Source organism: Taudactylus pleione, unplaced genomic scaffold, assembly GCF_031769625.1.
Source record: "Taudactylus pleione unplaced genomic scaffold, aTauple2 ptg000671l, whole genome shotgun sequence".
In the NCBI taxonomy this organism is placed as follows: Eukaryota; Metazoa; Chordata; class Amphibia; order Anura; family Myobatrachidae; genus Taudactylus; species Taudactylus pleione.
Window position 1 is genome coordinate 6,532,949 of NW_028285073.1, and position 27,876 is coordinate 6,560,824.

At 45.8% G+C, this 27,876-nt stretch overlaps 1 protein-coding gene across 1 annotated transcript; it reads left to right on the top strand.

The window, feature by feature from the left end:
* Window positions 1-1,294: 1,294 nt before the first annotated feature.
* Window positions 1,295-27,847, top strand: LOC148478213 (uncharacterized). The gene is made up of 5 exons (XM_088455783.1): window positions 1,295-1,589; window positions 18,731-18,813; window positions 20,812-20,938; window positions 22,820-22,928; window positions 26,283-27,847. Exons 1-5 carry the CDS (start codon window positions 1,448-1,450, stop codon window positions 26,287-26,289), a joined length of 468 nt encoding a protein of 155 aa, XP_088311909.1. The 5' UTR covers window positions 1,295-1,447; the 3' UTR covers window positions 26,290-27,847.
* Window positions 27,848-27,876: the final 29 nt, after the last annotated feature.

Here is a 27,876-nt window from a genome sequence, read left to right on the forward strand (position 1 = left end):
GAGGGGGCCCGCATCGCACACCTTGCACCCATATTATACTTACCTCTCTGGAGTCCCACGTCGGAGCCGGTTTCGGAGCTGTAAAAACACCTGGAAAATGGCCGCCATGGCCATTTTCACCGTCATTATGGGAATGTGCAGTACAGAGAAAATGGTCTCCATGGCCATTTTCCCGGTGACCTGCTCATGCGCTATAGACTCTGGGCACACTCTAGTACCCAGAGTCTATCAGTATGGTGCTGGCCACGCTGTGCTCAGTGAGACTGTACACAGGCCCCCTCTTCTCTTGAAACACCCCTGCCTAGAGGCCGGATGTTGGTCGGATGTGACATTCCCAGATTAGTTACCATCAGTACTCCAGACATATTTAATGAATACCAGACTGTCCTGAGTAATCTAGCATAGAGCTTAGCATTATATAGTCCTGTGGTCAGTGCTGGACTGGCCATCTGGCACTTCTGGCAAATGTCCTGATGAATCGGTCCGGTCTGCAAGCATAGCTGAGCAGCGCCAGCTCCCGACGCTCTGCTCGGCCGGAATACTGATAGACGGGGGCATGCCGTGAGACCAGGCGCCCATGACTCAAAGCACTTCCCAGTGAGATGTAACCAGGCCCCCATGAGGCGAGGCCACTCCTCCTTTTATGTGAGCGAGCGTGCCTACGGCGCGTGCACAGAAAGGAATGCCAGGGCCGATTTAGAGACCCTGACCGTCCCTGGCTGTGGTTACAATATAGGCTCTTCATTATACTATAGTGAATAAGGTTTTGCATTATATTATGGTCTCTAAAATGGGGATGTGCATTATACTGTGATAAACAGATTACAGTCTCCACAGTATTTACCCTTTTTCCATGCTAAAAAGACCATTCACTTGTTTGACATATCATGTGCCACGCTACTGTATGCAGAAGCTGATTGCATGTTTATAACCATAGCACTCATAGTAAGTACGTACAGCACAATAAATGTGTTTTCCTCCATGTCACATATGCTAAAAGCATTTCCCTCCACACTGGACTGCACAACTCGTTCGGCATTTCCATTTGCCATAGCACAGCATGCTAATTTCAAATTTATATACGCCATGGTACTGCACCTGTCTGGTCTGGCCTTAGCAAATTGTGGCATTATTTACATATAACCCACACATAACCACGTGCTGTTTTCTTGAAGTCTCAGTAATATGAAGAGGACATTATGAAAGCATGTACTGTAGGACCAGGACCACCTCAATAAAGTGCAGCATGTTATTAAGACTTATTGGCAGCTGTAGCCCTGGATCCATAATCCCAGAGTGAGATCATATTTTACTGCTGACCAAACAGCATTCACTGGGAGGATCATTTGCCTCTAAGACCACCTCAGACAACCCCCAGTAGCAAACGTCTCAACAAAATCATTCACCCTGTACTTCCAGCTAGTAATGTGGCTATAGCAGTAACTGCATGAAACACCGTCTCTGCTTATTGAAGGATTGCTGCCTATACCTTACTGACGCAGATAGCATATACTACAGGAAAATGACCAGTTTACAGAGCTTCCTTTGTCTGATAACTGGCCTTACGCTGAGTGCAGTGGCTGCAGAAGGTAAGAAAGTTCTTCAAAACTGTTTTTTATGTTAATGATAGTTAGATTTAATTTTTTTTTTTATCCCATGTAACATGTATTACTTTGACAAACCTGGGACAAATTATACTAAAGTTGTATACAGTATATAATGTGCTTTATAAAAAAAAAAAATTCTAATACATATAAGTTTACAATAAGTAACTCTGATATGAAAAACATTTGGGATCGTTTTTTCCTTTTAATTTTAGTATTTTTTTTATAGGCGACAAAACAGACGGAGGTTTTTTTAGGGGTAAAAATAATAATTATGGGAAATTTAGGAAAACTGGTGCACTCGTCACTGTGCAATAAAAGAGTCAAAACAGCCAGATTCTGACTGATGTTTTTAGCTTCAGTTTAGAAAAATCTAAGCCAACGTCTAATTATTTCCTGTGACCAAAGCATCTCTTTTAAAGTCATCTGCGTATTGGTTTTTATAGAGTGGTATATTTATGAAAGACAAATAGCTCTGTTGCTGATGGAAAATGTTTGCTTCTCAGGATGGCGATAATAGGAGATAATTAATGAAATAATGCTTTACTGTATGAAAAAAAAAAAAAATTTCATTTGACAATATTTATTAAATTATATATAAAATATATATTTTACATACCTACAAGTATATTTGAATTTTAAGAATTTTTTTAATTCTTCTCAAAGGACACAATAATAGGTGACACAATAAAAGAGATTGTGGATGAATTCATTAAAAAGGAGAAATATAGGTACGCTATTTTTGAAATGCTTCACATTTATAACAATGTCTATAAAATATATGTCCCTTATACGGTAGAATTGCTGGCTCACAGTACTTTGGCCATGAGTTATTTTCTGACCAACAGACTGGTAGTTTGTATGATAGAGACCTCAGTCTAATATATCCACGAAGGCAGAGACTGAAATGAACTTGTGTACTATCTTGTTCGTTATAAATATATGTATATATATTAGAGAGGTGCGGGTCCGTTTCTCAGAGAAACAACAAAAAAATGAATTCAGGGGTTCCGAGTCTAAACGAGTATGAGTTCGGAATCACTTTGGGGTACCAAGTCGAACCGAATCCCGGTTCGGGTCATCCCACGGTTCGGAACTTGGATTTTAAAAAAATGCTCGGGTTTTGGATTGCATGCTAACAGGTCAAAATAACGTAATTTTAGTTGTTTTTTTTTAAAAAACAGATCCAAAACCAAATCACGTGAGGGTGGTTTTGCAAAATCAAGACACGAAGATGAATCCGAATGCAAAGCCAAAAACACATCTCTGATATAGGGGCAGATTCAATTAGAGGCGAAAAGCCGCGATCAGGGAAAAAGCGTTCGCAAATGTGAGCTGTTCGCCATATTCCCGCGTCATGCCCTGTTCAGTTCCAGGACTTTTTTGCATGCCCGACAACTTCATAGGCAAAAAGAGGCAAAAGAGTTTCACCACCCAAAGGCAGGAGAAAATCAGAAAAGATGTGAAAAATCCATATTTTTGACTAACAATGTGGGGATTTGGTTCAGAACCCTTTGGACACCCCCTTACCCCCCACCACCACCACCAATGACTAATTAGGCAAAAAATATACATATCTTAATTCCCCCTAAAAAAGTCATACAATTTTTGGGGTGAAAATGTAAAAAGTGTTTAAAAGTGGGTATAAAGTACTGGGTCTGGTATTTTGGGGGGCTGTATGGATGGGACACTTGTTTTTAGGATTGCAGGGGGCTGCAGCAGGTGTTCTTTTTAATTGAAAAAAAAAAAAAAAACACTTTAGATATCCAAATATATACTAGCACCCATTTAAATGTACCCCCAATTTAACTATAGCAATTATTTTTCACAAAAGAAATTGCTATAGAACATTTTTCCACACTTATGCAAATATGTATATAACAGCTCTTTGACTCACTTTACGAACCCTAAATACTTTTATTAGGGCTATTAATACACTTCTATATTGATTTCCAGGGTCAGTTAGGCCTATTATGGGGTGCAGACTGATATCCCCAAAATAAGATATACTTTTCGCTAGTTGCGTCCAAACAGGCGAATGAGTCGAAAAGATTGCAGCGGCAAATGTATTTCGCCGGCCGCGACTTTTCACCTCTAATTGAATCCACCCCTTATACTGTATATGTGTATGTATACTTTGCACACACACACATTCTACTTCATAGGAAAGTATTTTCCATGAAGACAGACACTCTGTATCCTATTTAAAGAGGGTTCTTCATTCACTTACATTTTGAAAATAACTTTGAGGTGGAAATTCAAATTGGATTGGGCAATCATTCCTCTGGGACATCAATAGTAAATACCTATCTGTGTTTCACTGCACCACTCTTTAGGTTTGAGAGGGAAAAAAGAACAGCGGTAAGTATTATGTGGCAATAGAGAAAGTTAAATAAAGAATGCCAGGAATGGTTAAATAAATGTCTTTATGTTGTGTATTCTGAATAATTCCCATTCATGCAAAAGTGTTGGCGACGTGCACTGCTGAACTTTTGTAAGTCCAGTTTAAATAGTGAAATAAAGTGTAAAACAATGAAAGGCATTCATGTGACACTATACAAAATATACATCTGTTTGTAAAATAAACTGCCAGTGGCAAAGGTCGGACAAGTGAAAGTAATCTTATAGAGCAGACGTTGGAGATGCAGTCGCAATAAATTACATATTAAACACACCAAAAATAAAGCCATATATCAGATATAGGGGGGACGCTGGAATTCTACTTGCTTCTTCTACTGCAGACACACTACTTCAACAAAGCTCTATGCAAGAAATATGGACCAACTTAGTTCTACAGTGTCATGGACCAGGTGTGTCAGAAAGGACTGGAGGTCCCATAATGTTTATGTTTATACCTCAGAAATAATACCCTGCTGTTATAAAGCCTGACCCATTATGGAATGACGACAAATGTTAGAAGAACATCTCAGGTGAATGCTTTAAAGGGCTGGTGTTGCTGTTTACAAAAGCATATACTGACTAGCTGAATAAATTAATCATACAACCATTGATGTGTTGGGCATCAATGAAAAATGATTAGCTACCTCCTTACAGGGGAGGCATCTCTTGTGGCCAGGGCTGTAACTAGGGTGGTGCGACCAGCGCCATGGCACAGGGCACCACAGGGCAGGGGGCGCTGTTTGGGCCTGCAAAATTTTCCTGTTTATTATCATTCTCAGTTGTAGCTTCCTCTTATTCTATCCCCAGCATCTCCTATCTCTTCCCTGGCCCTTCCCCAGGAGGCCATGGCCCTTTTTCAGGTGCCACTATGTCTCATAGATGTGCTGTATTCTTTTAAACTACCATATTTGTGCTGCTGCATCCTTTGGCCAATATGGGTGAAAACAATATTGTGAGGTGCATCTTATGTCCCTATTTAAAAAATGGAGGGGTGCCAATGCTCTCTCTGGCACATGGCACCAAAAGGTCTTGTAACGGCTCTGCTTGTGACCATACTTGACCGGCATCAAAATGCATCATCATCCAGAGTCAGTGATACACCATACTTACCTACTCTTCTGGAAGTTGTGAGAGGGTCCTGAATTTTCTGGGAGTCCCCTGCAACCCTGGAAGAGTATCCAGATCTCCAGCTTCCCACCTACTTTCCAGTGAAGTGGGCAAGATGGGCAAATGATTGCCGGGAAATGCAGTATAATTGCTGTGAATCTTGGCTCCGTAGGGAGGGGCGGTGCTAAATAACGTGAAAATGCATAATTTGGCCCCGCCCCCTCATTGCGCTCCTGCGATTCGCAGCAGTTTGCAGTGGTGGGGGCAGGGCCTAATGACATAGAAACCCGGCCCCGCCCCCCAAAGGCACATGAGCAGAAGCTAACCTGCGCATGTGCAGATCCGGGGCTGCGATTACGCTATCAGTGACCCAAACGCAGCAGTATGATTGACATGCTGCGATGGGGCAACAACAGGCAGCATTACAGAAAATGGGGGTGTATGTCCAGTTTGCTAGTTATGCTGAAGCCATTGGCTGCGTCTTTGCCTTCAGCAGTCTGAATTTTCCAGTCATCCTGAGTAACCTGAGGGACAGTCAGATGACCGGTATTAATGTCCAAAACAGATCTTAATGCATTTCTCCATTATGTATCCAACGGCTTCATCAGACACTTGTGATAAACATTGCTGGGCATCAACATTGGTGGTGAGATTAAGTCCTTGGAGAGTGAGCACGTGAACTATTTGGCACATTTGCCACAATATAATACTAATTGGAACATCTCACTATCTAAGTGTCAATTCTGTGCCGGAAACTTGAGACCAATCAGCGGCATTTATTGTCTATAGACATTGTTTCTATTGCTTTTATTGTTTTATTATCTATTAGTGATTTGTTTTCATGTTATATTAAACAAAATTTGTTTTATTCTATATGCGCTCCCTTGTTCTGTATTTTACTAGTTGTGTATAGCTATATAAGTGTTCCCAGCACTTTAACTTGGAGCTGCATTACAGCTGTTAACCATATTTTAATTGTGTTCACTTTGCGCCTGATATATACATAGGTTACCTTGTATATGTTTTTTAGGCTAAGTTTTAACAACCTGCTGTCATTGAAAAACATGCAGAAGACAGATAAAAGTTAATTGCTAATTAGATGTTATGGATCAAAATATGCACCTACAGATGTGTCCTCATACACTAGCTGGCTCTAGTCGTGACAAATAGCCCCTCTCAGCGCACCATGTCCAGGCCATTCCGCCACGCTGTGCATTTTTTTCATTCAAAATGGGCTTATTTGCATAAATAAAACAACTGGAAGAGACAATACTACTTTGTTAGACTGCACTGATCAATTTGATGTGTGACATTTGTACATCTGTGTGCGAATGAGTCTGGCTCTGTATACAAAGTGCTACAATGCTGCGGCCGCTGCTTCTTCTCACGCCAAATTCCGTTGTGCTTTGCCGCAAATGTATACATGTTTATAATAGAGATGTGTATAGACCCCTGCGTCTTGATTTTGGTTCTAAATCATCAGCTTGTTTTAGTTTTGGCAAAACCACCACGAGTGTTTTAGTTTTGGTATTGAATTTCTTTAAAAATTGATAAAAACAGCTAAAATCATGTAACTCTGACCTGTGTTTGTTCCTATAGTATTATTAACATCGATAACATTCATTTCCAGCCAATATTAACCGATATTGCCATCTGAATTAACAGGGAGTGACTTACATGCAATCCAAAACACACAAGATTGGAATTTAAGGGAAGACCCGAGCCGAGACTCTGTTCTACTGGAAACACCAAAGTGACCCGAGACGGAACTTGGTTCTACTCAAAACCCCAGAGAGCGGGTGTGTTCAGTTGTCAGCAGAATCAAACTGCTCGTCTCTAGTTAATAACTAATTCCTGTGTGGTTAAAGTCACAGTCCAGCATCTCTAATATACTTAGAGTGGTGTTTTGTTGTGCCTGCGAAGAAAATAAAATGCTAATTTGAAAGAAAAAGACGGTACGCTAACCTCTTGGTGTGGTTAGATCAGAATACAGTGCATTGGCGGCCGGCTTATAAAAATATCACAAATTTACCAACTGGCCGTGGCTGCAGGGGGCATGTTGGCGGGTCCCTACAAGCTTCGGGTCCTTGGGCAACTGCCCAACAAGCCCAATGGAAGAGATGGCCCTGAGTGCAGATACTACTGATGGCATTTAGTTGAACTGATGATTCCTTGAACGGATTAATAACTAATTCCTGTGTGCATTAGCGTAAAGTAGTAAAACAGATTTCACGGCTGCCGACAACTACTTTGCAGGCAACCCAGCATTAGCCCAATAATGTGTAACTACATCCAAATGCCACAAATGTGCTATACACACTGTAGTGCGTACAGTTCACATTATGCCATACGGAAACCCCTTTTTCACATATACCACAGCACCACCCATGCTGGTGATATAGCTATGTTTGGGGGCCCCCCAGTGTGTGGGAGCCCCTGGGAGCCTGTCCAGCCTGCCCGATTGTTAATCCAGCTCTGCTTACAGAGGTGGATTCGGGGGGGAGAAGGGGTGGGCTGACATAGTGTAATAAGGCCTGTTAGCACACCTTACGTGCCATGTAGAGTTGGAGAAGCCGCAGATACGTCTCATAGGAGAGATATTTCCTGTTGCAGCTGCTTCCTCCTGGTGCAAGATTATTGATGATGACGATCACCTTGCTTTACCTGTTAAAAAAAATATTAATTGACAGTCAACCCTAGGTAAGACAGCTATGGGTTATATTTTCTAAGGGGAGTCCTAAATCTGGGTTGTGAAGAAAATTAGAATAGAGCATAATTTATCCCTGGCACACTAGTTCATGCTAGGCACAATGGCACTTGTAGTACTACAAGCTCCAGCATACCCGTGGATGCCAGGCCATTCTAGCAGTTGAGGAACCACAAGTGTCAGCATGCCCTGGTTTCCAGGGCATGCTGGGACTTATTGTGCGACAAGGATAAATTATGTATATGTTATAAAAAATTGTAAAAAAAAAGTAGTGTTTTAACAATTCCTTTATTACGGTATAAATAAAAACACTACACAACCCATTTTCTTCAATGTATAGCTCACCTATGTCCAGGAGTCCATCCGGGTTTAATTACATGTTGGCATCCACCATCCTTGGCTTAGCAAGAATAAAAAGTACATACTGTAGGACAGGGCCCCGCCGCGAATGATTCAGAATTGACTATGCTTCATGACTATGTCTATCTCTTCATTTACCTCTGACACTGATGGAATCGTGTCACAATGGCTCCGCCTCCTCCCAACTGACCCGCAAATCACAGTATTTTTGCTACTAGGGGGCAGGGCTTAAGGAGAATGGTGCCTGCTCTCTATTCTGTTGGGGTGGGTAGTTTCTGGGTACTCAGAAACCACCCCTGCATGCGCTACTAGGCTGCAGTGCTAATCTGCTGCAAAGTTACCATGGCACCCCAGCGCACTGTTACCTCCCAGAAATGCCCGGTGAAATTACCTATCTCTGCATATAAATTAATTCTGCGCTCCTTGGTGGTGACCACTGATCAGCGCGGTTCAGGCTCATGCCCAGACAAAACATTGTCCATTTGCATCCCTTGCCGCAATAGAGGGCCTGATTCAGAGCCGGACGCTATTTGCGCTCGCTCGTTCAGAAAAAGGGTCCGGCTATTTAAATAGAGCGCTCGCTCTTTGCGGTCTGCTGATGCCTCTATGTCTGAACGAGCGAACGAAACATGCGCTCGCTATTTTTTTAAAAACGCCCCCTGGCCGCTCGCATCCTACGTCATCTCCGCTATTTATTAGATTAATCGAGTACATCGAAAGGCGTATGAACTGCTCGCAGTGCTTGTGGTAGGATTTTCCTACCGCAATCATGCGAGCAGTTCAGGCTAAAAGACAACCAAGTGACGTGGTCGATGACGCTGTTTTGTTAATTATGCACACCCTTAAAACGCCCGTTTTGACCATTTGGCACGCCTGTGTTCGGATCTCCACTCCCCGTTTTCAAGCACCTTCCCCTGTTACCACCCACAAACGCCTCATCCTGTCACTCAATTTAGCAGGCATTCGCTATTTTGCGAGCATACAATTTCTGACCGCAATGACTGGTTCGCACATGCGTATTACAACCCATACGCATGCGCAGTTGTGCGAACATCGCTCGGAGCGAACGAGCGGCCGCTTACGAGCGGCTCTGAATCAGGCCCAGAGCTCCCCTCTGAATTGGACCCAAAATGAGTATTTTTATGCAATTTACAAGATTGACATTAGGTACATACTGTACTTTACACAAGCATATGGCACTGTAGTGTGTATTTTAAGCTTTGGAGTATCTGACTCAGACTAAGGGCAATCCCACTGTATATTACAGTGCTGCAGGAATGGAAAACAGTGGCAGCTGTAATTTAAACTGTTTCTGTCTCCAAGGAGGTAGCTATCACTTTGCTGCTAGGCATTTGCCGGGACAGAGCTTTTTCACAAGCTCCTTCGCATCACCTGTATTTTTGATAAATGCAGGTAATATTTTTCAATATCGTAATACTAATAGCAGTGAATATATCTGATCACATTTGCATGAAAAATGTAAATTGTGATAAAAAGGGGCATTAGTGAATACAGGTGTACAGTACCAAAATAGCCCCCAATCAATTATTGGGGTCTACTCGAGACCCTTTGCAATTTAACCCAGAAAAGTGTCACTGCTTTTCACTGTATGTCACAGCAAGAGTATTATTTTAGAGGTTATTTATGATCAAACTTTTACTTGGACTGGCTTGCCTACATTAAGCCATACATGTGCAAGTATAGGCATAAGAGATGAAGCTAAGCTTCTCGGTAGATTACTGCAGATCGCCGTCCCTATAGAAAATTATGTAGACAATGGTACTTAGCAGTAATTTGGCTAAAGTAAGATGTAAATAGCCCCAATACTAATACTTGCCATAATCATAAAGAAACAGTCATTCTACATGATCATGTTCAAAGTAGAGATGTGAGCAGACCCCCCCTGTTTTGGTTTTGGTTCTAAATCATCAGTGTGTTTTGGTTTTGGTTTCAGCAAAACCACCCTCAAGTTTTTTGGTTTTGGATCTGGATTTCTTTAAAATTGATAACACATAAATTCATGTTATTTGGACCTGTTTACATGCAATCCAAGACTGGAGCCGGGACTCGGTTCTATTTGGAACCCAAAAAGTATTCGGAGCCAGGACTCGGTTCAACTTGAAGCCCCAAAGTTCAAGTCAGTTTTGTTTCCAGCAAAACCGAATTGCTCATCTCTAGTTTTTCGATCCGAGATCTGAACTTGCAGGAAGGCCTGAGCTGTGTCTCGGTTCTACTCAAAACATCAAAGTGACCCGAGCCTGGGGCTCGGTTCGACTCAAAACCCCAGTATTCGGGTGTGTGCGGTTTTCAGCAGAACCGAACTGCTCATCTCTAGTTCAAAGTCTTCACTAGAACCAAAAAAGGAGGGAAGCTCAGTAAAGATAAATGGTGAAGGGCAGTTTTGACTGATGGTAAAGATTTCTACAGTGACAGCTTCATGTTTCATGACTTCACCTTAGACTATCTATCATCATTCCAAGCACACCACCAGTAGCTGAAAAGAAATGCAAGTAATCAACAGCCGCTATTATTGGTGGCTGATATTACTACTGCCTTCCAATAGTGACACACAGTACTCCCCCCAATGGCCATAATTGTTATTCTATTACAGTTGTTATTCCACTGAATTCTCTACCTAATGCCCTATCTCTCACATCCCCTCTGCCTCCAAGGTGTCTATCTCTCAACCAAACACACATTAATCTGGTTTTCATTCCCTCCTCAGAAACTGCCCTAAGGTCAGTAATGATGTCTTTACTGTCAAATCTAAAGGTGCATACACACGGTGCGATCTGTACCACCAACGACTTGAAAGATATCTTTCAGTGAGTCATCCTGCCACATCTCTGAACATGCAAAGTTTACGATATTGTCCAGATTGACCTGCGTGTATGGATGATCATAGATATCGTTATCGTTCATGCGGGAACGCACATCGCTGGTCGCTCACTGAATAAAAATGAATGATATGAACGATATATCGTTGAACGATATCGTTATCGTTCATATCGTAACGATATATCTGTCCGTGTGTACACACCTTAAGAGTATTACTATCTACTTATACTCCTTGTCCTGTCAGCTGACTTTGGGGGTCATTCAGACCCGCTCGTGAGTACGCTCGCAAGCGGGTCGATGTTCCCCCACTGCGCATGCGCACGACGGAGGGAGCTCCATTGTGCACATGCGCGAGACCCGGCGAGCGACGGGCTCTCCATCGCTCCGGGTCTCGCACCAAAGGGGGCGTGCTGTTGATGTTGATTGACAGCACGCCCCCTTTGGTGGGCGTGCCGGGGGCGTGCCTGCCAGACGGAGGCGTTCCCATGGAAACGCCTACCGTCTCAAGCCGGCCCCACTGACATCACTAGTGATGTCAGTGGGAGTGACTTTGGCTCTGATAGAGCCAAAATCACTCCAGTGCTTGCGGCAGCGAGACCCTACTGCAGGGTCACCCACAGCTATGCGAGCGTCCATGAGGATCGCTCCAAAAAAAGGTAGGAGGGCCCTGATTCAGAGCGAGCGCTCTAGTCAGAGCGTTCAGCTCTGAATCAGGCCCTTTGAGTGTTCCATCCTTTCCTTATATCTCCACTCTTTTCCTCTCTGTGTCTTTGTTACTATGTAGGCTGGGAGCCGAAGCTGATTGGTGGGTAAGATCTCTAAATTGTTTATGGAAACATTTCACAGCAATCAGGACACAAGATAATAGGAATATTTAGGCACAACATATTTCATGGCTAACATAACTTAATGTGTTATTGTAAATAAAATGAAGGATGTGATTAGGAAACACTAAGGGGCCTATTCATTATTTGGGGCCATGAGTTGCTGTCGGTACTAAAATACAATCAATTCAATATTGCTCCGGTGTAGGGACGGCTGCTCCGAAAAACTGTCATCCACAGGAAGCCTACCAAGGCTGATTTTGCCACTAATTAGTAGCAATGGAATTAACACAACCGGGGCTGACCAGGCAGTGTTAGTGCTCAGTTCACACATGCCGGTGACACAAGACTGGAGGGGGTGGAGGGTTCTGATCGGATTACTATTCACAACCTAGACCCCCTACCCATAGAAATAAGCAGGCGTCAGTACCCACATTCAACGTTATTGGACTTTGATGAATATGGGTCCGCCACACCCCTAATAATGGTCCATTATTTAAAAACATGCATAATCTATGTGTAACAGACCTCTGAGTGATCACAAATAGGCCCCTAAGATCCATATATGGAGGAGAACAGATAATCATAATTTAGTTGTAAGGCAATACAAAACTCTGCTGCATTGGACAGAGAAGTCATACACATAGAACCGCACATAAATATAGAACAAGAACACACGAGGTTGAGGATAGAGATACAGCAGTGAGACAGGGGGCAGGGAGGGCTCTGCTCATGAAATCTTATAGTTTAGAGGAATATAACTGACAGCCCAACCGGCGTATACATGTATCACTGTTTCTTCTATACTTACATATAAACAGTTTTTATTATAGTCATTTCTGTCCCACCCGGTTACTGACCATACACATACAGTCAATGGATAACTTGTTTGCTGGAACTAAGGATTCTTGTAACTGAAAATGTTTTTTTTCCAGCCTTCCCTGGCATACAGAGTGAGCCACACACATAAATGATATGTTCTCATTCACATAATAATACCTGACTTCACCTTGGCAAACAGCGTGTAAACGTTTTGTACATACTGGCTGACAATTGGCCTAATTGTTCTCTGTGTTTTATATAGATGTTGGTGAACAGTTGCTTATTATTATTATTATTATTATTATTATTATTATATAAATTGACTGGTGAGATGGCTACATCAGTATTAAGTTTACTAAAAGCCCTATTCATATAAAGATGGGTACTGTATGTACATCAAACTATCAAATTTGCTGAACTGTGGGCCTGATTCAGAGCCGGATGCTATTTGTGCTCGCTCGTTCAGAAAAAGGGGCCGGATATTTAGAGCGCTCGCTCTTTGCGGTCTGTTGACGCCTCTATGTCTGAAGGAGCAAACGAAACATGCGCTCGCTATTTTTTTAAAAACGCCCCCTGGCCGCTCGCATCATACGTCATCTCCACTATTTATTAGATTAATCGAGTACATCGAAAGGTGTATGAACTGCTCGCAGTGCTTGTGGTAGCATTTTCCTACCGCAATCATGCGAGCAGTTCAGGCTAAAAGACAGCCAAGTGACGTGGCTGATGACGCTGCTTTGTTAATTATGCACACCCTTAAAACGCCCATTTTGACCATTTGGCACGCCTGCGTTCGGATCACCACTCCCCGTTTTCAAGCACCTTTCCCTGTTACCACCCACAAACGCCTCATTCTGTCACTCAAATTAGCAGGCATTCGCTATTTTGCGAGCACACAATTTCCGACCGCAATGACTGGTTCGCGCATGCGTATTACAACCCATACGCATGTGCAGTTGTGCGAACATCGCTCGGAGCGAACGAGCGGCCGCTTACGAGCGGCTCTGAATCTGGCCCTCTGTAAACATGGTCAATGGATCACTGTGTACAATAGATCACTGGGCCTGATTCAGGAATGAACGCTAATGCGATCACAACTGTGATTTCGCACGGAATGCAGCTGCGAATATAGGTTACTACAGGCGGGCATATTAAGACAGGAGGAAGCCTGTGTGCAAACTCCATCCAGGGCCCCCAGTGGCAAACGCAGGATTTCTAGAGGGGGGTTTCCAAATGCTTGATTTTAGAGTGAGTGTGGCCAGTCCATGAAGAGGACATAATTAGCACTTATCCAGCTTTTACTATGCGTCATACAAAGGGTATTGTGTCATAATTCCGGCATATACAGGACCAGCGATCACAGTAAGCCATTATATGCGTCATACAAAAGTGTATTGTGTGTCATAATTTCAGCATATACAGGACCAGCGATCACAGTCAGTAAGCCATTATATGCGTCATACAAAGTGTATTGTGTGTCATAATTCCAGCATATACAGGACCAGCGATCACAGTAAGCCATTAAATGTGGCAGTAGGACCATCCTGCCTGAGCTGAATGTTTGTATTTTAGATGTGGGCACCATTCCAGAGTATTAGAGCAAGTCCGGGAGCAGCAGAGGAACCTAGCACTGCCCTGGACATATATGTACATATTGGGCTCTATAGTAGCACATCCCTAACAGTGCATCATACTTACCTACTTTGCTGGGCAGCTTTCCAGGAGCAGCAGGAGGGGACCTGCTGCTCTCCTCTTCGGGGGGCGGGGCCAGACGATAGATGGCATTAGGCCCCGCCCCCTTTACAGGAAACCCCCGTGATTCGCGGGTCCGTGAGGAGGGGGGGGCTAAATGACGCGATTTGCCTAATTTAGCCCCGCCCCTTCCCGACGGACCCGATAATTTCAGGTAAAATCTCCCCATCCTGCCCACTTCACTAGGAAGTGGGCGGGATGTGGGAGATATGCCTACTCTTCCAGGATCGCGGGGGGTTACCCGAAAAATCGGGAGCGTCCCGCGATTCCCAGGAGAGTAGGCATGTATGCAGTGCATGGTTTCTAGTTGATGCACAGGTTATTTATTAATAGCTGATACATGTGAAAAGATCCACAGGTAGTGCTAATTATTTCATTTGTGATACTGAGAATAACATGTAGCACTTGTAACATTCTATTATATTACTATTTTTATTGTGGTCATGGTGTGTGCTGTGGAGGGGGGTTTCCAGGTAGATGGAAACCCCTCTGCATTTGACTATGGCCCCCTCCTCTCTACAGCACTCTGGGCTCAGAGTCTACTGTGCATGTGCAGGTCACTGGGGAAATGGCACAGCAACCATTTTTCCAGTGATTTTCATACTCCAACTGTGCAAAACGCTAAGCAAATGGCCGATGCGGCCATTTTCAAGGTGATTTGTACAGCGATGCTACCGCCGATGCGGGACTACACACCGCACACTCTGCACCCATTAGATATGCCCCGGTGTTAATGCCTGCCAAAGCACAGCCGACATAAAGACGCCCACTGTTGCCTTCTCATATCACTAATATCACTCCAATGTCGCACACCTGCAAAAACATCGGTACCATCGACGCACATCAAGCAGTCACACAGCAAATACAACTAGTCTGACTAGCCACAAACACTGCAGCTTTCCTCACACGCTGAGAGCTTTCATGCTGTGAATGCAATGGCTAATTTATGGACGCCCATAAAATGGCATTTAAACGCTCAGACACGCCTGCGTTTATCTAACCACCCCCCCATTACCACCCCCAAACGCTGACCACATGACTGTCACTTTGCGAATGGATGCTGTGTGTGTATGTAATCGCAAAGCAATCGCAATGCGTTCGCAGTGCGAATTACACGCATGTCCAATGGCAAATATCTTGATCTGCGTAAATACCTGAATTGCTCCCGCTGCTGAATCAGGTAAACTATGTACAAATAAGCCTGGCACATCCATTTCAGGAGTTTCTGTGTCTCACTAGTAATAAGTTTGTTGTACGATATTCTACTTTCTCAATGTACTGTATAAACGTCAACCATATTGTGGTGCAATCTAAATAAGATTTGCATTCTTAAATATTTAGGGGTCTATTTACTAATCCTTGGATGGAGAGAAAGTAAACTGAGATAAAGGACCTCATTCAGACCCGCTCGCAAGTGCTGAACGCTCGCAAGCGGGTCGATGTTCAGGCCATGCCACGCGCAGTGGGCGCACTGCGCGTGTGCAAGCCCCAGAGCGAGAGAGGAATTCTCTCGCTCCGGAGCTCACTACAAAAGGGGCAGCTGTCGATGTTGATCGACAGCTAGCCCCGTTTTGTTGGCGTGGTGTGGGGGTGGTTTCACAAACAGAGGCGTTCCTTAAGGAACGCCTGCCGTTTTGTGGGTGGCCGCACTGACATCAGCAGTGATATCAGTGGGGAGCTTCCTGCTCGCCAGAGCAGGAAGCACCCTGGGGCTTGCGGTTGCCGAGACCCAACCTTAGGGTCTCGTCGCAAGCCCTGATGGTTGCGATGGTCTTGACCATCGAGACCATCAACCTGGTCGGTCACTAAAGCTTTGGGTGGTAACTCACAGCTTAGCTAGCAACCAGGAGGCCACACTTCAAAATACAAGCAGCCGCCCACATTCAGAATGAGCCAAAGTCCCAACCAATTAGCTCCTAACTGCCATGTCACAGTATGTGTTTGAAAAATGACAGTTATGAGCTGATCGGTTGGTACTTTATCTCTGTTCACTTATGGCCTGATTCAGACCTGCTCGCAAGCTCTATGCGCTCGCAAGTGGGTTGATTGTTAGGCAGTGCGCACTCGCGGCGTGCGCACTGCGCGTGCTCGATCCCCGGGGCAAGCAAGAAAGCACTCGCTCCGGCGCTCGCATTTGGTAGGCGGGTCGGGGGGGGCGGCTTGCCAAATGGAGACGTTCCCGAAGGAACGCCTGCCGTTTGGGGGCGGCCCCACTGACATCACGAGTAATGTCAGTGGTGAGCTTCCGGCTCTATTAGAGCTGGAAGCTCACTAGGGCTTGCGGGAACGAAACCCGACCACAAGGGTCTCGTCGCAAGCTCGATGGTCGCGATGGTTGCGACCATCACGACCATCACCTGGCCGCTCGCATAGCTGTGGGTGACCGTGGGAGGCCGTATTTAAAAAAACATGCGGCCGCCCTGATTCAGAGCGAGCGGCTCTGAATCAGGCCCTTAATCTCCATCCAAGGCTTAGTAAAAAAAAAAAAAAAAAAAGACCCCTAATTCAACGACTAAAAGCACATGTTGAAGTCTAGGAGACAATGTTAAACTTTTGTTAGTCATATAAATAAAGTTTTAAAGCAATACTGGTACACGTTAGCACATACAAGGCCCTCTTTATGGAAAATCCAGGCAGGGCCGGTGCAAGATTTCTTGGCATCCTAAGTATTTCTTCAGCCTTACGCCCCCCCCCGATAGCTATACAAGTCCTTATACAGTGCCCACAGTAGTGGCTCCCCTATGCAATGCCCCCAGTAGTGGTCCCTCCATGCAGTGCCCCAATATAGTGCCCCTTATAAAGTGCCCTCAGAAGTGCCCCTTATATAGTGCCCCCAGTAGTGGCCACCCTATGCAGTGCCCCCAGTAGTAGTCCCCCACCTATGCAGTGCCCCTTATATAGTGCCCCTATTAGTAACCTTCCCTATGCAGTGCCCCCAGTAGTGGTCCCCCTGATGCAGTGCTCCCAGTAGTAGTCTCCCCCCAGGAGTGCCCCCAGTAGTAATCCCCACAGTAGTAGCCCTCCCCCAGCAGTGCCCCTAGTAGTAGTCCCCCCCAGCAGTGCCCCAGCAGTAATCCCTCCCTATGCAGTGCCCCCAGTAGTGGTCCCACCAGTGCAGTCCCCCATTAGTAACCTTCCCTATGCAGTGCCCCCAGTAGTAATCCCCCTGATGCAGTGCTCCCAGTAGTAGTCTCCCCCCAGCAGTGCCCCCAGTAGTAATCCCCACAGTAGTAGCCCTCCCCCAGCAGTGCCCCTAGTAGTACTCCCCCCCCCAGCAGTGCCCCAGCAGTAATCCCCCCCATGCAGTGCCCCCAGTAGCGGTCCCACCAGTGCAGTGCCCCCAGTACTAGTCCCCCCAGCAGTGCCCCCAGTAGAAGTCCACCCAGAAGTGCCCCTAATAGTAGCCCCCCAGCAGTAATCCCTCCCTATACAGTGCCCCCAGTAGTGGTCCCACCAGTGCAGTGCCCCCAGTAGCAGTCCCCCCCAGCAGTACCCCTAGTAGTAGCACCCCCAGCAGAGCCCCCAGCAGTAACCACACCTATGTAGTGCCCCCTGTAGTAGTCCACCCAGCAGTGCCCCTAGTAGTAGCCCCACCCAGCAGTGCCCCTAGCGCTCGCAACCGGGTCGATGGTTAGGCCCTGCGCACGCGCAGCTGCCGCACTGCTCCGGAGATCACTACAAAATGGCCGGCTGTAGATGTTGATCGACAGCTCGGCCCGTTTTGTAGGCGGGGCGGGGGGGTGGTTTCACAAAAGGAACGCCTACCGTTTTGTGGGCGGCCGCACTGACATCAGCAGTGATGTCAGTGGGGAGCTTCCTGCTCGATCAACCTTAGGGTCTCGTCGCAAGCCCCGATGGTTGCGATGGTCTTGACCATCGCGACCATCACCCTGGTTGGTCGCTAAGCTGTGAGTGGTAACCCACAGCTTAGCTAGCGACCAGGATGCCGCACTTAAAAATAGAAGCAGCCGCCCTCATTCAGAACGAGTGATCGCTTCTTGCGACCGCCTCTGAATGAGGACCTAATTCCTGTGCGGTTAAGGTCGCAGCCCAGCGCCTCTGATGCAGACTGAGTGGTGTTTTGTTATGTCCGCGGTATAAATAAGACACAAATTTTTTAAAAAGTCGCTACACTATAACGCTTAGTGCAGCTCACACACCCCAGGCGCCTTGCGCCGCATGGCGTATTGGGCTGTACAGTTTTTATATGGAACTAAGCAAGTCTGAAGAGTCACCTGCTCTTTGACAATCCTGAATTAAATTTCCCAGTATACCTGTACAGATATTTTATTACAAAGCTGTTTTTGCCTTTCTAGTTACAGTGTTGCCGGATATTGAAGCAGAAACCATGGATGTGACAGAAGGGTCCTTTGAAAATTCATCTGAACCACAAACTCAGGTATTTTATTTCATACATACCAAGAGTGGAAGTGTCTCTTATTAAGGAATGACAACATTTCTTATTTGAGGGCCTGATCCAGAGATGGACGGAATTGCAGAGCCGCACATAAGCGCATGTGCAATTCCGCCCATCTAAAACGCAGCCCAAGTTACGCCACCACTCCACCTCCCAAATGCCGCAGTCTGTCAATCAGGCTGCGGCTGGGAGGATCTGCGAGCAGATGGGGGGCTGCACATGACTAGTACACTTCCTGCACATCCGCAGTCCTCCCACCATCGGAGATGTGCGCAAACCATCAGGTTAGCGACATACAGCTCTGAATCAGGCGCAGTGACCACTAAACCCTATTGAAATTTGGGAACGTGGGACAAAAACATATTCTTCATCACTGCAATCATATTGCTTCTGATTGAATCAGGCAGTCCTAATATTCAAAGGACAGTCCAGATTTCCTGTAGCCATATTGGGTGTGACCTGACAAAAACAGACATGATCTTGCCCAAAATGCGCATGGTTTGGATGAATGTATGTGTAGATTGGAAGGATTGGGTCATGGTTTGCTGAAAGCGGGTACAACCTTCCCATTTACAGTATAACGCTGGGAGATATGATTTTCTGCACTGGTGACTCGTATATATTGAAAGCCAACTATTATACTTAGGTATCACCAGTGGAGGCTCCAGCACAGTTCAAAATGAAATAGGGGAGTCACACCAACTGCCAGTGAGTCCCTGTCAGCAGTGTTTGGCAGCGTGTGAAATGACAGTTGGGGTGACTCCCCTATTTGAATTTTGAACTGCGCTGCAGCCCCACCTCTGGAGCCGCTACTGGATATCACCAAGGGACACTGGGACTGATTCAGACCCGCTCGCTAAGATGCATACTCTTGCTGCTGCCGATGGTGTGCAGTGTATATGCATTGTGCGCATGCGCATACCTTAGCGAAAGTTCACAATGCGTTCGCTCGCTGCACATAGACAGCCCAGCAGAGTGAGTGACACGGGAAGCCGTTTGTAGGTGGTAAAAGGCTGACCATTAAAAACGAGAGAGTGGAGGTGCAAACGCAGGCGTGCCTGAGCATCTCATCGGCGTTTTAGAGGTGTGCGTAATTATAAGACAGCATCATAGTACACGTCACCTGGCTTATTTTTACATTGAAGTGCTTGAGGCAGGGTATGGTCAACCTCAAGCGCTGTGATAGCATCCGATGGTTGCTTACACTTCCTGGACATGACGTGCACAAGTGAGCATCTTAAGACAGGCTGTTGGGTGTCTGCATACACTATGTGATGGTCTCTAAGAAATACTGGGCGTGCTAATGCATTGCTGTGCGGTTGCACTGCCTACGCAATTTGCATACAAATTATTCGAAAGTATGCATCTTAGCAAGCGGCTCTGAATCAGGCCCCCTGGTCCTTATTCAGCTTCGGACGGAATTGCAGAGCTGCTTGCAAGCAGCTTTGCAATTCCGTCTGTGCTGATATGGTAATGCAGCAGGTGGCATCATGCCTCCTGCTGCATTACGAATACGAGCTGCGTTGTCCAACGCAGCATCGGATACTCTGCAGAACATCGGCCGGCTGAGGTGACCCATGGGGTCACACAGCCAGCTGCCGCAGATGAGAGGGAGAAGCCAGGAAATATCCGCCAGGTGACAGAGATCCTGGCTTCTTCCCTCCCCCCCAACGGCGGTGACACGCCTCTGTTTTGGGAAACGAAAGGCCATCGCCGCCCCCTCCCTGCCCACAAACGGCAGGAGACTGTCAATCACGGACAGTCTGCTACCAGTCTACATGCAAGACCCCCACTATTCGGACAAGTCCTGATTGTAATCTAATGACCTGTTAGGGAAAATCCAAATTTGATGAAGCCTGAAAAGAATGTAAATTATTTTTGTAAACTGTCTCAAAACTAGAAAGACTGTATTTTCCTTTTACATTGTAGATTATTCCCAGGGTCGATTCTAATACTGTTTTTTTATGACCTTTTATTTAGACCCCTGTGGCAGAAGTAAGTGGGACAACTCTATATCAGAGCAGCACAGAAGGATTATTTACAGTGGAAACTGCTACACAAACCGCAGACAATTCAACATATGTAGTAGTTATAGAAGACCCTGAGGGTATGACACGGTTTACTTTTTGCACCTAATAATTGTGATGATGCTGACAATATGCAGGGGCTGCGCAGTCCACAATCAGAGTGAAGTATATTGCTTCAAGCCGCATTTTGAATTTAGAGGTGGTCGCTAATCCCGTCGCGGCTGCGCCTTTCTATGCAGTGGTATTGAGAAGGTATGCTAATACCGCAGCCTCTGTAATTTATACAGAGACGCTCACCAGTTGCAGCTATAATCCGCCGCTGGCAAACAAGTCACACCACTGGTCATGCCATCGAACTTCTCCGTAGCCCTGTGGATGCTCAGAATGTCAGTTGGACGTAAGCCGCCGGGGACAGTTAGTATGTACAGGACGCAGCTGGTTGCGACATGCCCATAAAACTCTTGCAACATGCCCATGTTTGACTAGCAGTGGTGTAACTAGGGTATTTGGAGCAAGTAAAAAAATGGAACCCCCCCCTCCAAGAAGGTGTGCGTGCGCTGAAAAAGGGGGCGTGGCATCATGACACACCACCGTTTCTCGTCAATCTGGGAATATTCCTTTCCATTCCATATGCACCTTAATGCCCAAGTAGTAGTGCCCCTCTTGCAATGCCCACTGTAGTAGTGCTCCTTATGCAATGTCCCCAGTAGCAGTGCCCTTTATGCAGTGCCCCCTGTAGAAGAGCCCCTAACCCCAGTAGTGCACCCTTATACAGTGCCCCCAGTAATGCACCCTTATACAGTGACCCTTATACAGTGCCCTCAGTAGTACCACTTATAATGTGCCCCAAATAATGCCCATTATACAGTGCCGCTAATAGTGGTCCTCCTATGCAGTGCCCCCAGTAGTGGTCCCCCTATGTAGTGCTCCCAGTAGTGCCCCATATACAGTGCCCCCAGCAGCGCTCCCCCTTATGCAGTGCTCCCAGTAGTGCCCCTGCCCCCAGTAGTGGTCCACCCTATGCAGTGCCCCAGTTGTAGTCCCCCCTATGCAGTTCCCCAAGTGGTGGTACACCCAATGCAGTGCCCTTTATATAGTGTCCTCAGTAGTAGTCCTCCCTATGCCTCCAGTCCTCCCTATGCAGTGCCTCTTATATTGTGCCCCCAGTAGTAGTCCTCCCTATGCAATGTCTGCAGTAGTAGTCCCCCTATGCAGTGCCCCCAGTAGTGATCCACGCTATGCAGTGGCCCCAGTAGTGCCCCTTATATAGTGCCCCCAGTAGTAGTTACCCCCTATGCAGTGCCCCCCAGTAGTGGCCCCCCTATGCAGTGCCCCCAGTAATGGCCCCCCTTATATAATGCCCCCAGTAGTGGTCCCCCCTATGCAGTGCCCCTTATATAATGCTCCCAGCAGTGGTTCCACCTATTCAGTGCCCCTTCTATAATGCCCCCAGTAGTGGTCCCCCCTATGCAGTGCCTCTTATATAATGTCCCTCTTATATAATGTTGTGCCTCTTATATAATGTTGACCATCGCGACCATCATTTTGTCCGCTCGCTATAGCTGTGGGTGGTCACCCACAGCTATGCGAGCGGCCAGGAAGCCGCTCCAAAAAGTAGGGATGGCCCTGATTCAGAGCGAGCGCTCTGTCAGAGCATCCGGCTCTGAATCAGGGCCACAGTTTGAGTAGAAAGTGGAAAGTCTCTGCATTGCACCACCTGTTGGTTACAAGTAGTACTGCAGGGATTTGGGTTTTTTTAATCTTTAAATGTTGGAACTGCAAGCACCTGTCATTTCTTCCACAAAAAACCTCCTGTGTATTGCTGAAAATGATGGTGACTATCAGTTTACAATTATTGTTCTACCCAAACCTCCTTAAATATGCTAAATGTAAGTACTAATGTTTAATTACCCTGTTACATGAATTCTCAATAACAAATCTTATTTATTATTATTTGGCAGATGGCCTGGATTTGGGCAGACTGATTGGAATAGTAGCCGGCATTGTGTCTGTGATGGGAGTCAGTGCTATGATCATCATCTTAATAGTCAGAAAAATGGGAAGATATTCGTAAGTAAAGCAATCGCCAACAATGTGTACTTGTCCTGCAATACAGTAAAACTTAGATGGAGTAAAGCTTACAAGAAGAATAATTTATTTATAGAATAAAATGCTATTGTCTTACTGTTAGTGTTGCCACATCGCATATTCACAGTTATGGCCTCCATTAGAAACTGAGATATGGATTTCCATCAACCATTGGTGGTTAACAACTAGAGGGTTAACTAGAGTATTTGGCACCCAGGGCAAAAAGAAAACATTGAGCCCCCCCTTTGGCGCGCGCATCAAAAATGGGCGTTGCTACCTGACTGTATTTTAGATTAATAAGAATGTATATTAGCCTGAGACAATTAGAATTCACAGGATTTCACTGTACTAGCAGGTGGCGCAATTGATATGGTGACTGACTGCAAAGCATGAAGGTGTTCAGTTCTATTCCAACCTATGACTGTATTTTAGATTAATAAGAGTGTGTAGTAGCTTGATATACAGATGTAGCCAGCCTCATCGTTGCCACGAATCGCCCGCACGTGCGCACGCATCGCGGTATAGCGCAGCAATCGCCAGGCTGCGAGCACTGGCAGCCGGCGATTACCCCATTGAAGTCTATGGTGTGCGCGTGCGTATGCATGTGCACGCCATAGCCACATGCACGCTACTTGCGCCATCCATGCTCGCATCGCAGCATAGATGAGCGTGGCTACATCTGTAGTTAGAATTCACAGGCTTTTACGGTACTAGGAGGTGGCTCAATTGGTAAGCTGGCTGATTGCAAAGCATGAAGATGCTAAGTTCGAGTCCCAACTATGACTGTTTGTGTTTGTGGCACGTGCGTCAAAAATGGGCGTTGCCACCTGCTACCTGACTGTATTTTAGATTAATAAGAATGTGTAGTAGCTTAATATAGTTAGAATTTACAGGATTTCTCTATAGTAGCAGGTGGCTCAATTGATAAGGTGACTGCCTGCAAAGCTTGAAGAGACAGCTTGAAATCCCATCTATTATTAATATATTTTAAATTAAGGAGAATCTAAAGTAGTTTGATATAGTTAGAATTTACAGGCTTCCCTTGTAACAGAAGATAGCTCAATAGTAAGCTGTCTGGCTGCAAAGCATAAGTGTAGCAGCCCCCCCAGTAAAATCCACCACTTGCAGGCACTGCCTAGGCTAGCAGCAGTGGTAATGACTTCTCATTGGAAGCACTACCCTGCTGATCACAGCCAGACAGGCAGTTCCAGGGGAGGTGTTTTCTCCCCCTGGGACTGTCAGTCCGAACTGCAACAGCAGAGAGAGGGCTCCCCCTGCTATAACGGCAGCCCTATATGACTCATAGGGGCTGCAGCTAGTGCAGCCCCTAAAAGCCAGCCTGTCTGCTAGCCTAGCAGCAGGTCCGGGCTTATGCCTTGCCCCCTGATTTAGGCCATGCCCCCACGACTGCAGGACTTAAGCTCCACCTCTCTATGACATCAGCTGTCAATCACCGGGATGGCAAGGGAGGAGAAGGACGATGTGCAATGCAGACCCCCCCGGCCAGACAGGCAAGGAGCCGCCGCTGGTCATATACAGTAAGTGTTAAGTAAGTATACAGTAAGTGTTATTTTCCGTATTGTAACGACGAATCGTCTACATCGCTTAGTGTGTACGGTCGCTAAGTTTCATGTGGTGCACATCAAACCTAGCAATATCGCTAGTGACCTTTAGTAAGTTAGTGAAGGACACAACAGTGATCGTTCCGTCGTTAATTAATGCGTTTATGGGCAATCCCCATTCAATGGCATTCATTCCGATGTCGGAACAAATGCACGTTGCTCCAGTGTATACCCAGCTTTAGTGTTCATTAATAATAAGAACAAATCAACAATATAGTACTCTATCTAAACTACCATGCAAGTGTACTCATGTACTAGGGAATGTGCATGGTAACCAAAAATCTAAGTATTATTAAAGGAAGAGGAGCAGAACGTGAAATAAAAAAAAATGATTTATTTATAAAACATGTTTAAAATGGAATAAATGATGATAAACTCATACAGTAATCTGCCAGATTCAGCATCTCTAGGCAATAAAACCAGAGGCTAAATAATGCATTATTCCATATTGACAATGATGTTCTATACAAAAATGATGGATGCATTTTGTTTTTTATAGTTTACTGTGATGACTTGATGTGATATATTTACGTCTATGCTGCCACTTGCTGGTCGTTCTGAGTATTGAAACTGTATGAGTTTTGCTACTTTTGAATAAATGCATTCTAGTTCGTATAACCACTGCCGCTGTGTTCCTGTACAATTTTTAACAACTCAAGATCACATTTAGAGTTCAGTGTAGTGTTGTTGTTTATATTTCTCAAAAATAAACGTAACAGTTTTATTCCATATCCTTTGCTTGTAATGTTTGATTAGGTTTGTAGGCACCCGGTTATTAACACGGCATAATGAGAGTCAGTTCAGAAGTATGATCTGCAGTGCTGGGGGGCGGCTCACCTGCTTCCTACTGCTCTACTGTATCTAAAAGAGCAGTGTCCCGAGACTCTGCCATGTGGCTTAACTCAGTACACTGAATCACTGTGCCCATGACTACTGCCCAAAGGTAGCCAGGGGCGAATAAGTGAGTCAGTGACCTAAATGGGTAATAATGTATGTGGACATTATAACCACTGACAACATATGTATCCTGTTTGGACATATGTGAAGAACCCACATTTTTCTGCAATACACTGTCTGCCTTGAATCTACCTTACTGTAAACACAAAAAGTAATTTATGAAGCACACAAATTGTGGATGCACAGAGCAGGGGCATATCTACCCATTGGCCAGGATGGCACTCGCCAGGGGCGCCGTCCGGCAGTGCCACCAGCAGCCAATGGGTGGACTACCCAAGGGGCTTGAATTAGCCCCGCTAGTCCCCCGGGCCCCAAGTGTAAGGCAGACCGCAGTGAGACCGGTCCGCCCTATACAGTCACAAACACACAGCCGCCAGAGACGGCTGTCTGTTTGTTATAGCAGCCAGCCAGTGAGAGTCAGACAGACTCTCATTGGCTGCTGCGTCGTCCACGGAGGGAGCCGGCTGGAGCTCACTCATGAGCTCCGTCTTCCGGCTCCCTCCACAGCGGGTGATGGGAGAGACGTCATAAATTATACGGAGGACTGCATACTGGGACTCGGACACAGGCGCAGTATTTCCAACATCGGCCAATGTCGTGCTTATCGGCCTTGCGTGCAGCTAGCGCACACCTCTGACAGGAGGTGGATTTTCTCCCTACTTTAGGTTTAACACAGCAAATATATGTAATTATTTTCGCCACAAATAATTATACAGCTATATTAGGTTTCTTTTAATACTTGTCTTTTTTTCTGCAGACCTTGAGACCAAACACTGTGAACATAACAGACAATGTTTTATTCTATGAAGAAATACTGTATAAGAGTTTGTGACTGTGAATGACGGACAAAACGGACACATCGAGAGTGTAATACTGAGAGCAGAAACACTATGGACATACGAGGACAAATATCACCATAGATGGTGAAGAGTTCTATCACCAAGGTTCTCTGGCTGAATACTACTGTAAAACTATAATAAATATAATCCGAAAAGCTAACACAGATACATGCAAAGCAGGACTGATCTTTGCGCCTGATTCATGACGGATCGCTATTGCGATGACAGCTGCGATTACGCACGAAGTTCTGCTGCGAAAATATGTTAATGTTTGCAACCGCTCAGCCAGCATAGAGACGGCCACTACCGCTTTCTCACATCCGTAAGACCTCGCAGTCCTGCGTATACATCGGTAACATCCAGTAACATCGGACCCTCACGCAGAATTACAGCAGGTTTGACCTGTCTCAGAAATGGCAAGTCTCGTCGCACGCAGTGAGGACACAAGCTGCGTATGCCGTCGCAGTGGCTATTTATACATGCCCATGTAACGGCGTTTCAACGGACAGGCACGCCTGTGTTTCACCGACCACTCCCAGGTCATTACCCCCAAACGCTGATGTCAAATTCCTTGATCTACGATGGCTTTCTATCTGCGTGCGTGATTGCAGTGCTATCACAATCCTAACCTGCACACGCATGCGCACCATTGGCCGATCTGCGTACGCTGTTGCAATTGCGATCCGCGATGAATCAGGCCTTTTGTCTGGTATTCCCTGATATACAGTAAGATACTTTGCTATTATTTGTATAGATAACCATTGTTTATTCTGTATATTTTCAAGGCAGTGCTTGCGGATGTTCCAATGTGCGCTGAAAATAACATAAGGCCATACATGCTCCATAATATTGCTTTCCATATCTAGGCGCAGCAATGCCACAGGGCCTGAGTGAGAGATGGAGGCAATGGCCTATTTTTTTTTCAGCTGTGCATGCTCCGCGATCGGACGCCGATAGGATTTATTTGCAAAGTGATTGACAGACAGGGACCATTTGGGAGAGGTAATGGGTGAGTGGTGACTGAAATGCAGAGATGACCGTTTTGGGGCGAGTCACTGCCTGTGACTACGACCGCCATCCGCAATTGTTAAGGTTCCCGGCGTCTTAGTTCCCTCTGCCATCCTGCGCGACCGTCGGCTTACTCAGAGGTCCGATGATCTTCCGACGTGCATTCAATGACTGTTCCTTTGTACGCAAGCGAATCTGCGAAGCCGCTGGTGGGCGACTCAACACCAATCCCGGCGACTGTGACATTTGCCTATTTTCACAAAGCTGTTGCGTACAAAGACGCAGTCACATCAGCGTTAGCGACCCATCTCTGAATCAGGCCCACAGTCCCGTCAGGAAAAGATAACTAAGGGCATACATGCCTACCCTCCCGGTTTTCGCGGGAGGCTCACGATTTTTCAGGTAAGCCCCCGCACATACTTGCCGACAATCAGCTCCAGCCTTCTGGGAGGGAGCTGATTGTGGACTAATAGCGGGGGGCGGGGCCGGCCATTGGGGGCGGGG

Bases quoted from the DNA above. Each gene is read 5' to 3' on its own strand.
- LOC148478213 (XM_088455783.1), top strand. From the start codon at position 1,448: ATGAAACACCGTCTCTGCTTATTGAAGGATTGCTGCCTATACCTTACT. The intron at 1,590-18,730 runs GTAAGAAAGTTC...TTGCCTTTCTAG, and splicing joins GAGTGCAGTGGCTGCAGAAG to TTACAGTGTTGCCGGATATT. The intron at 20,939-22,819 runs GTATGACACGGT...ATTATTTGGCAG, and splicing joins AGTTATAGAAGACCCTGAGG to ATGGCCTGGATTTGGGCAGA.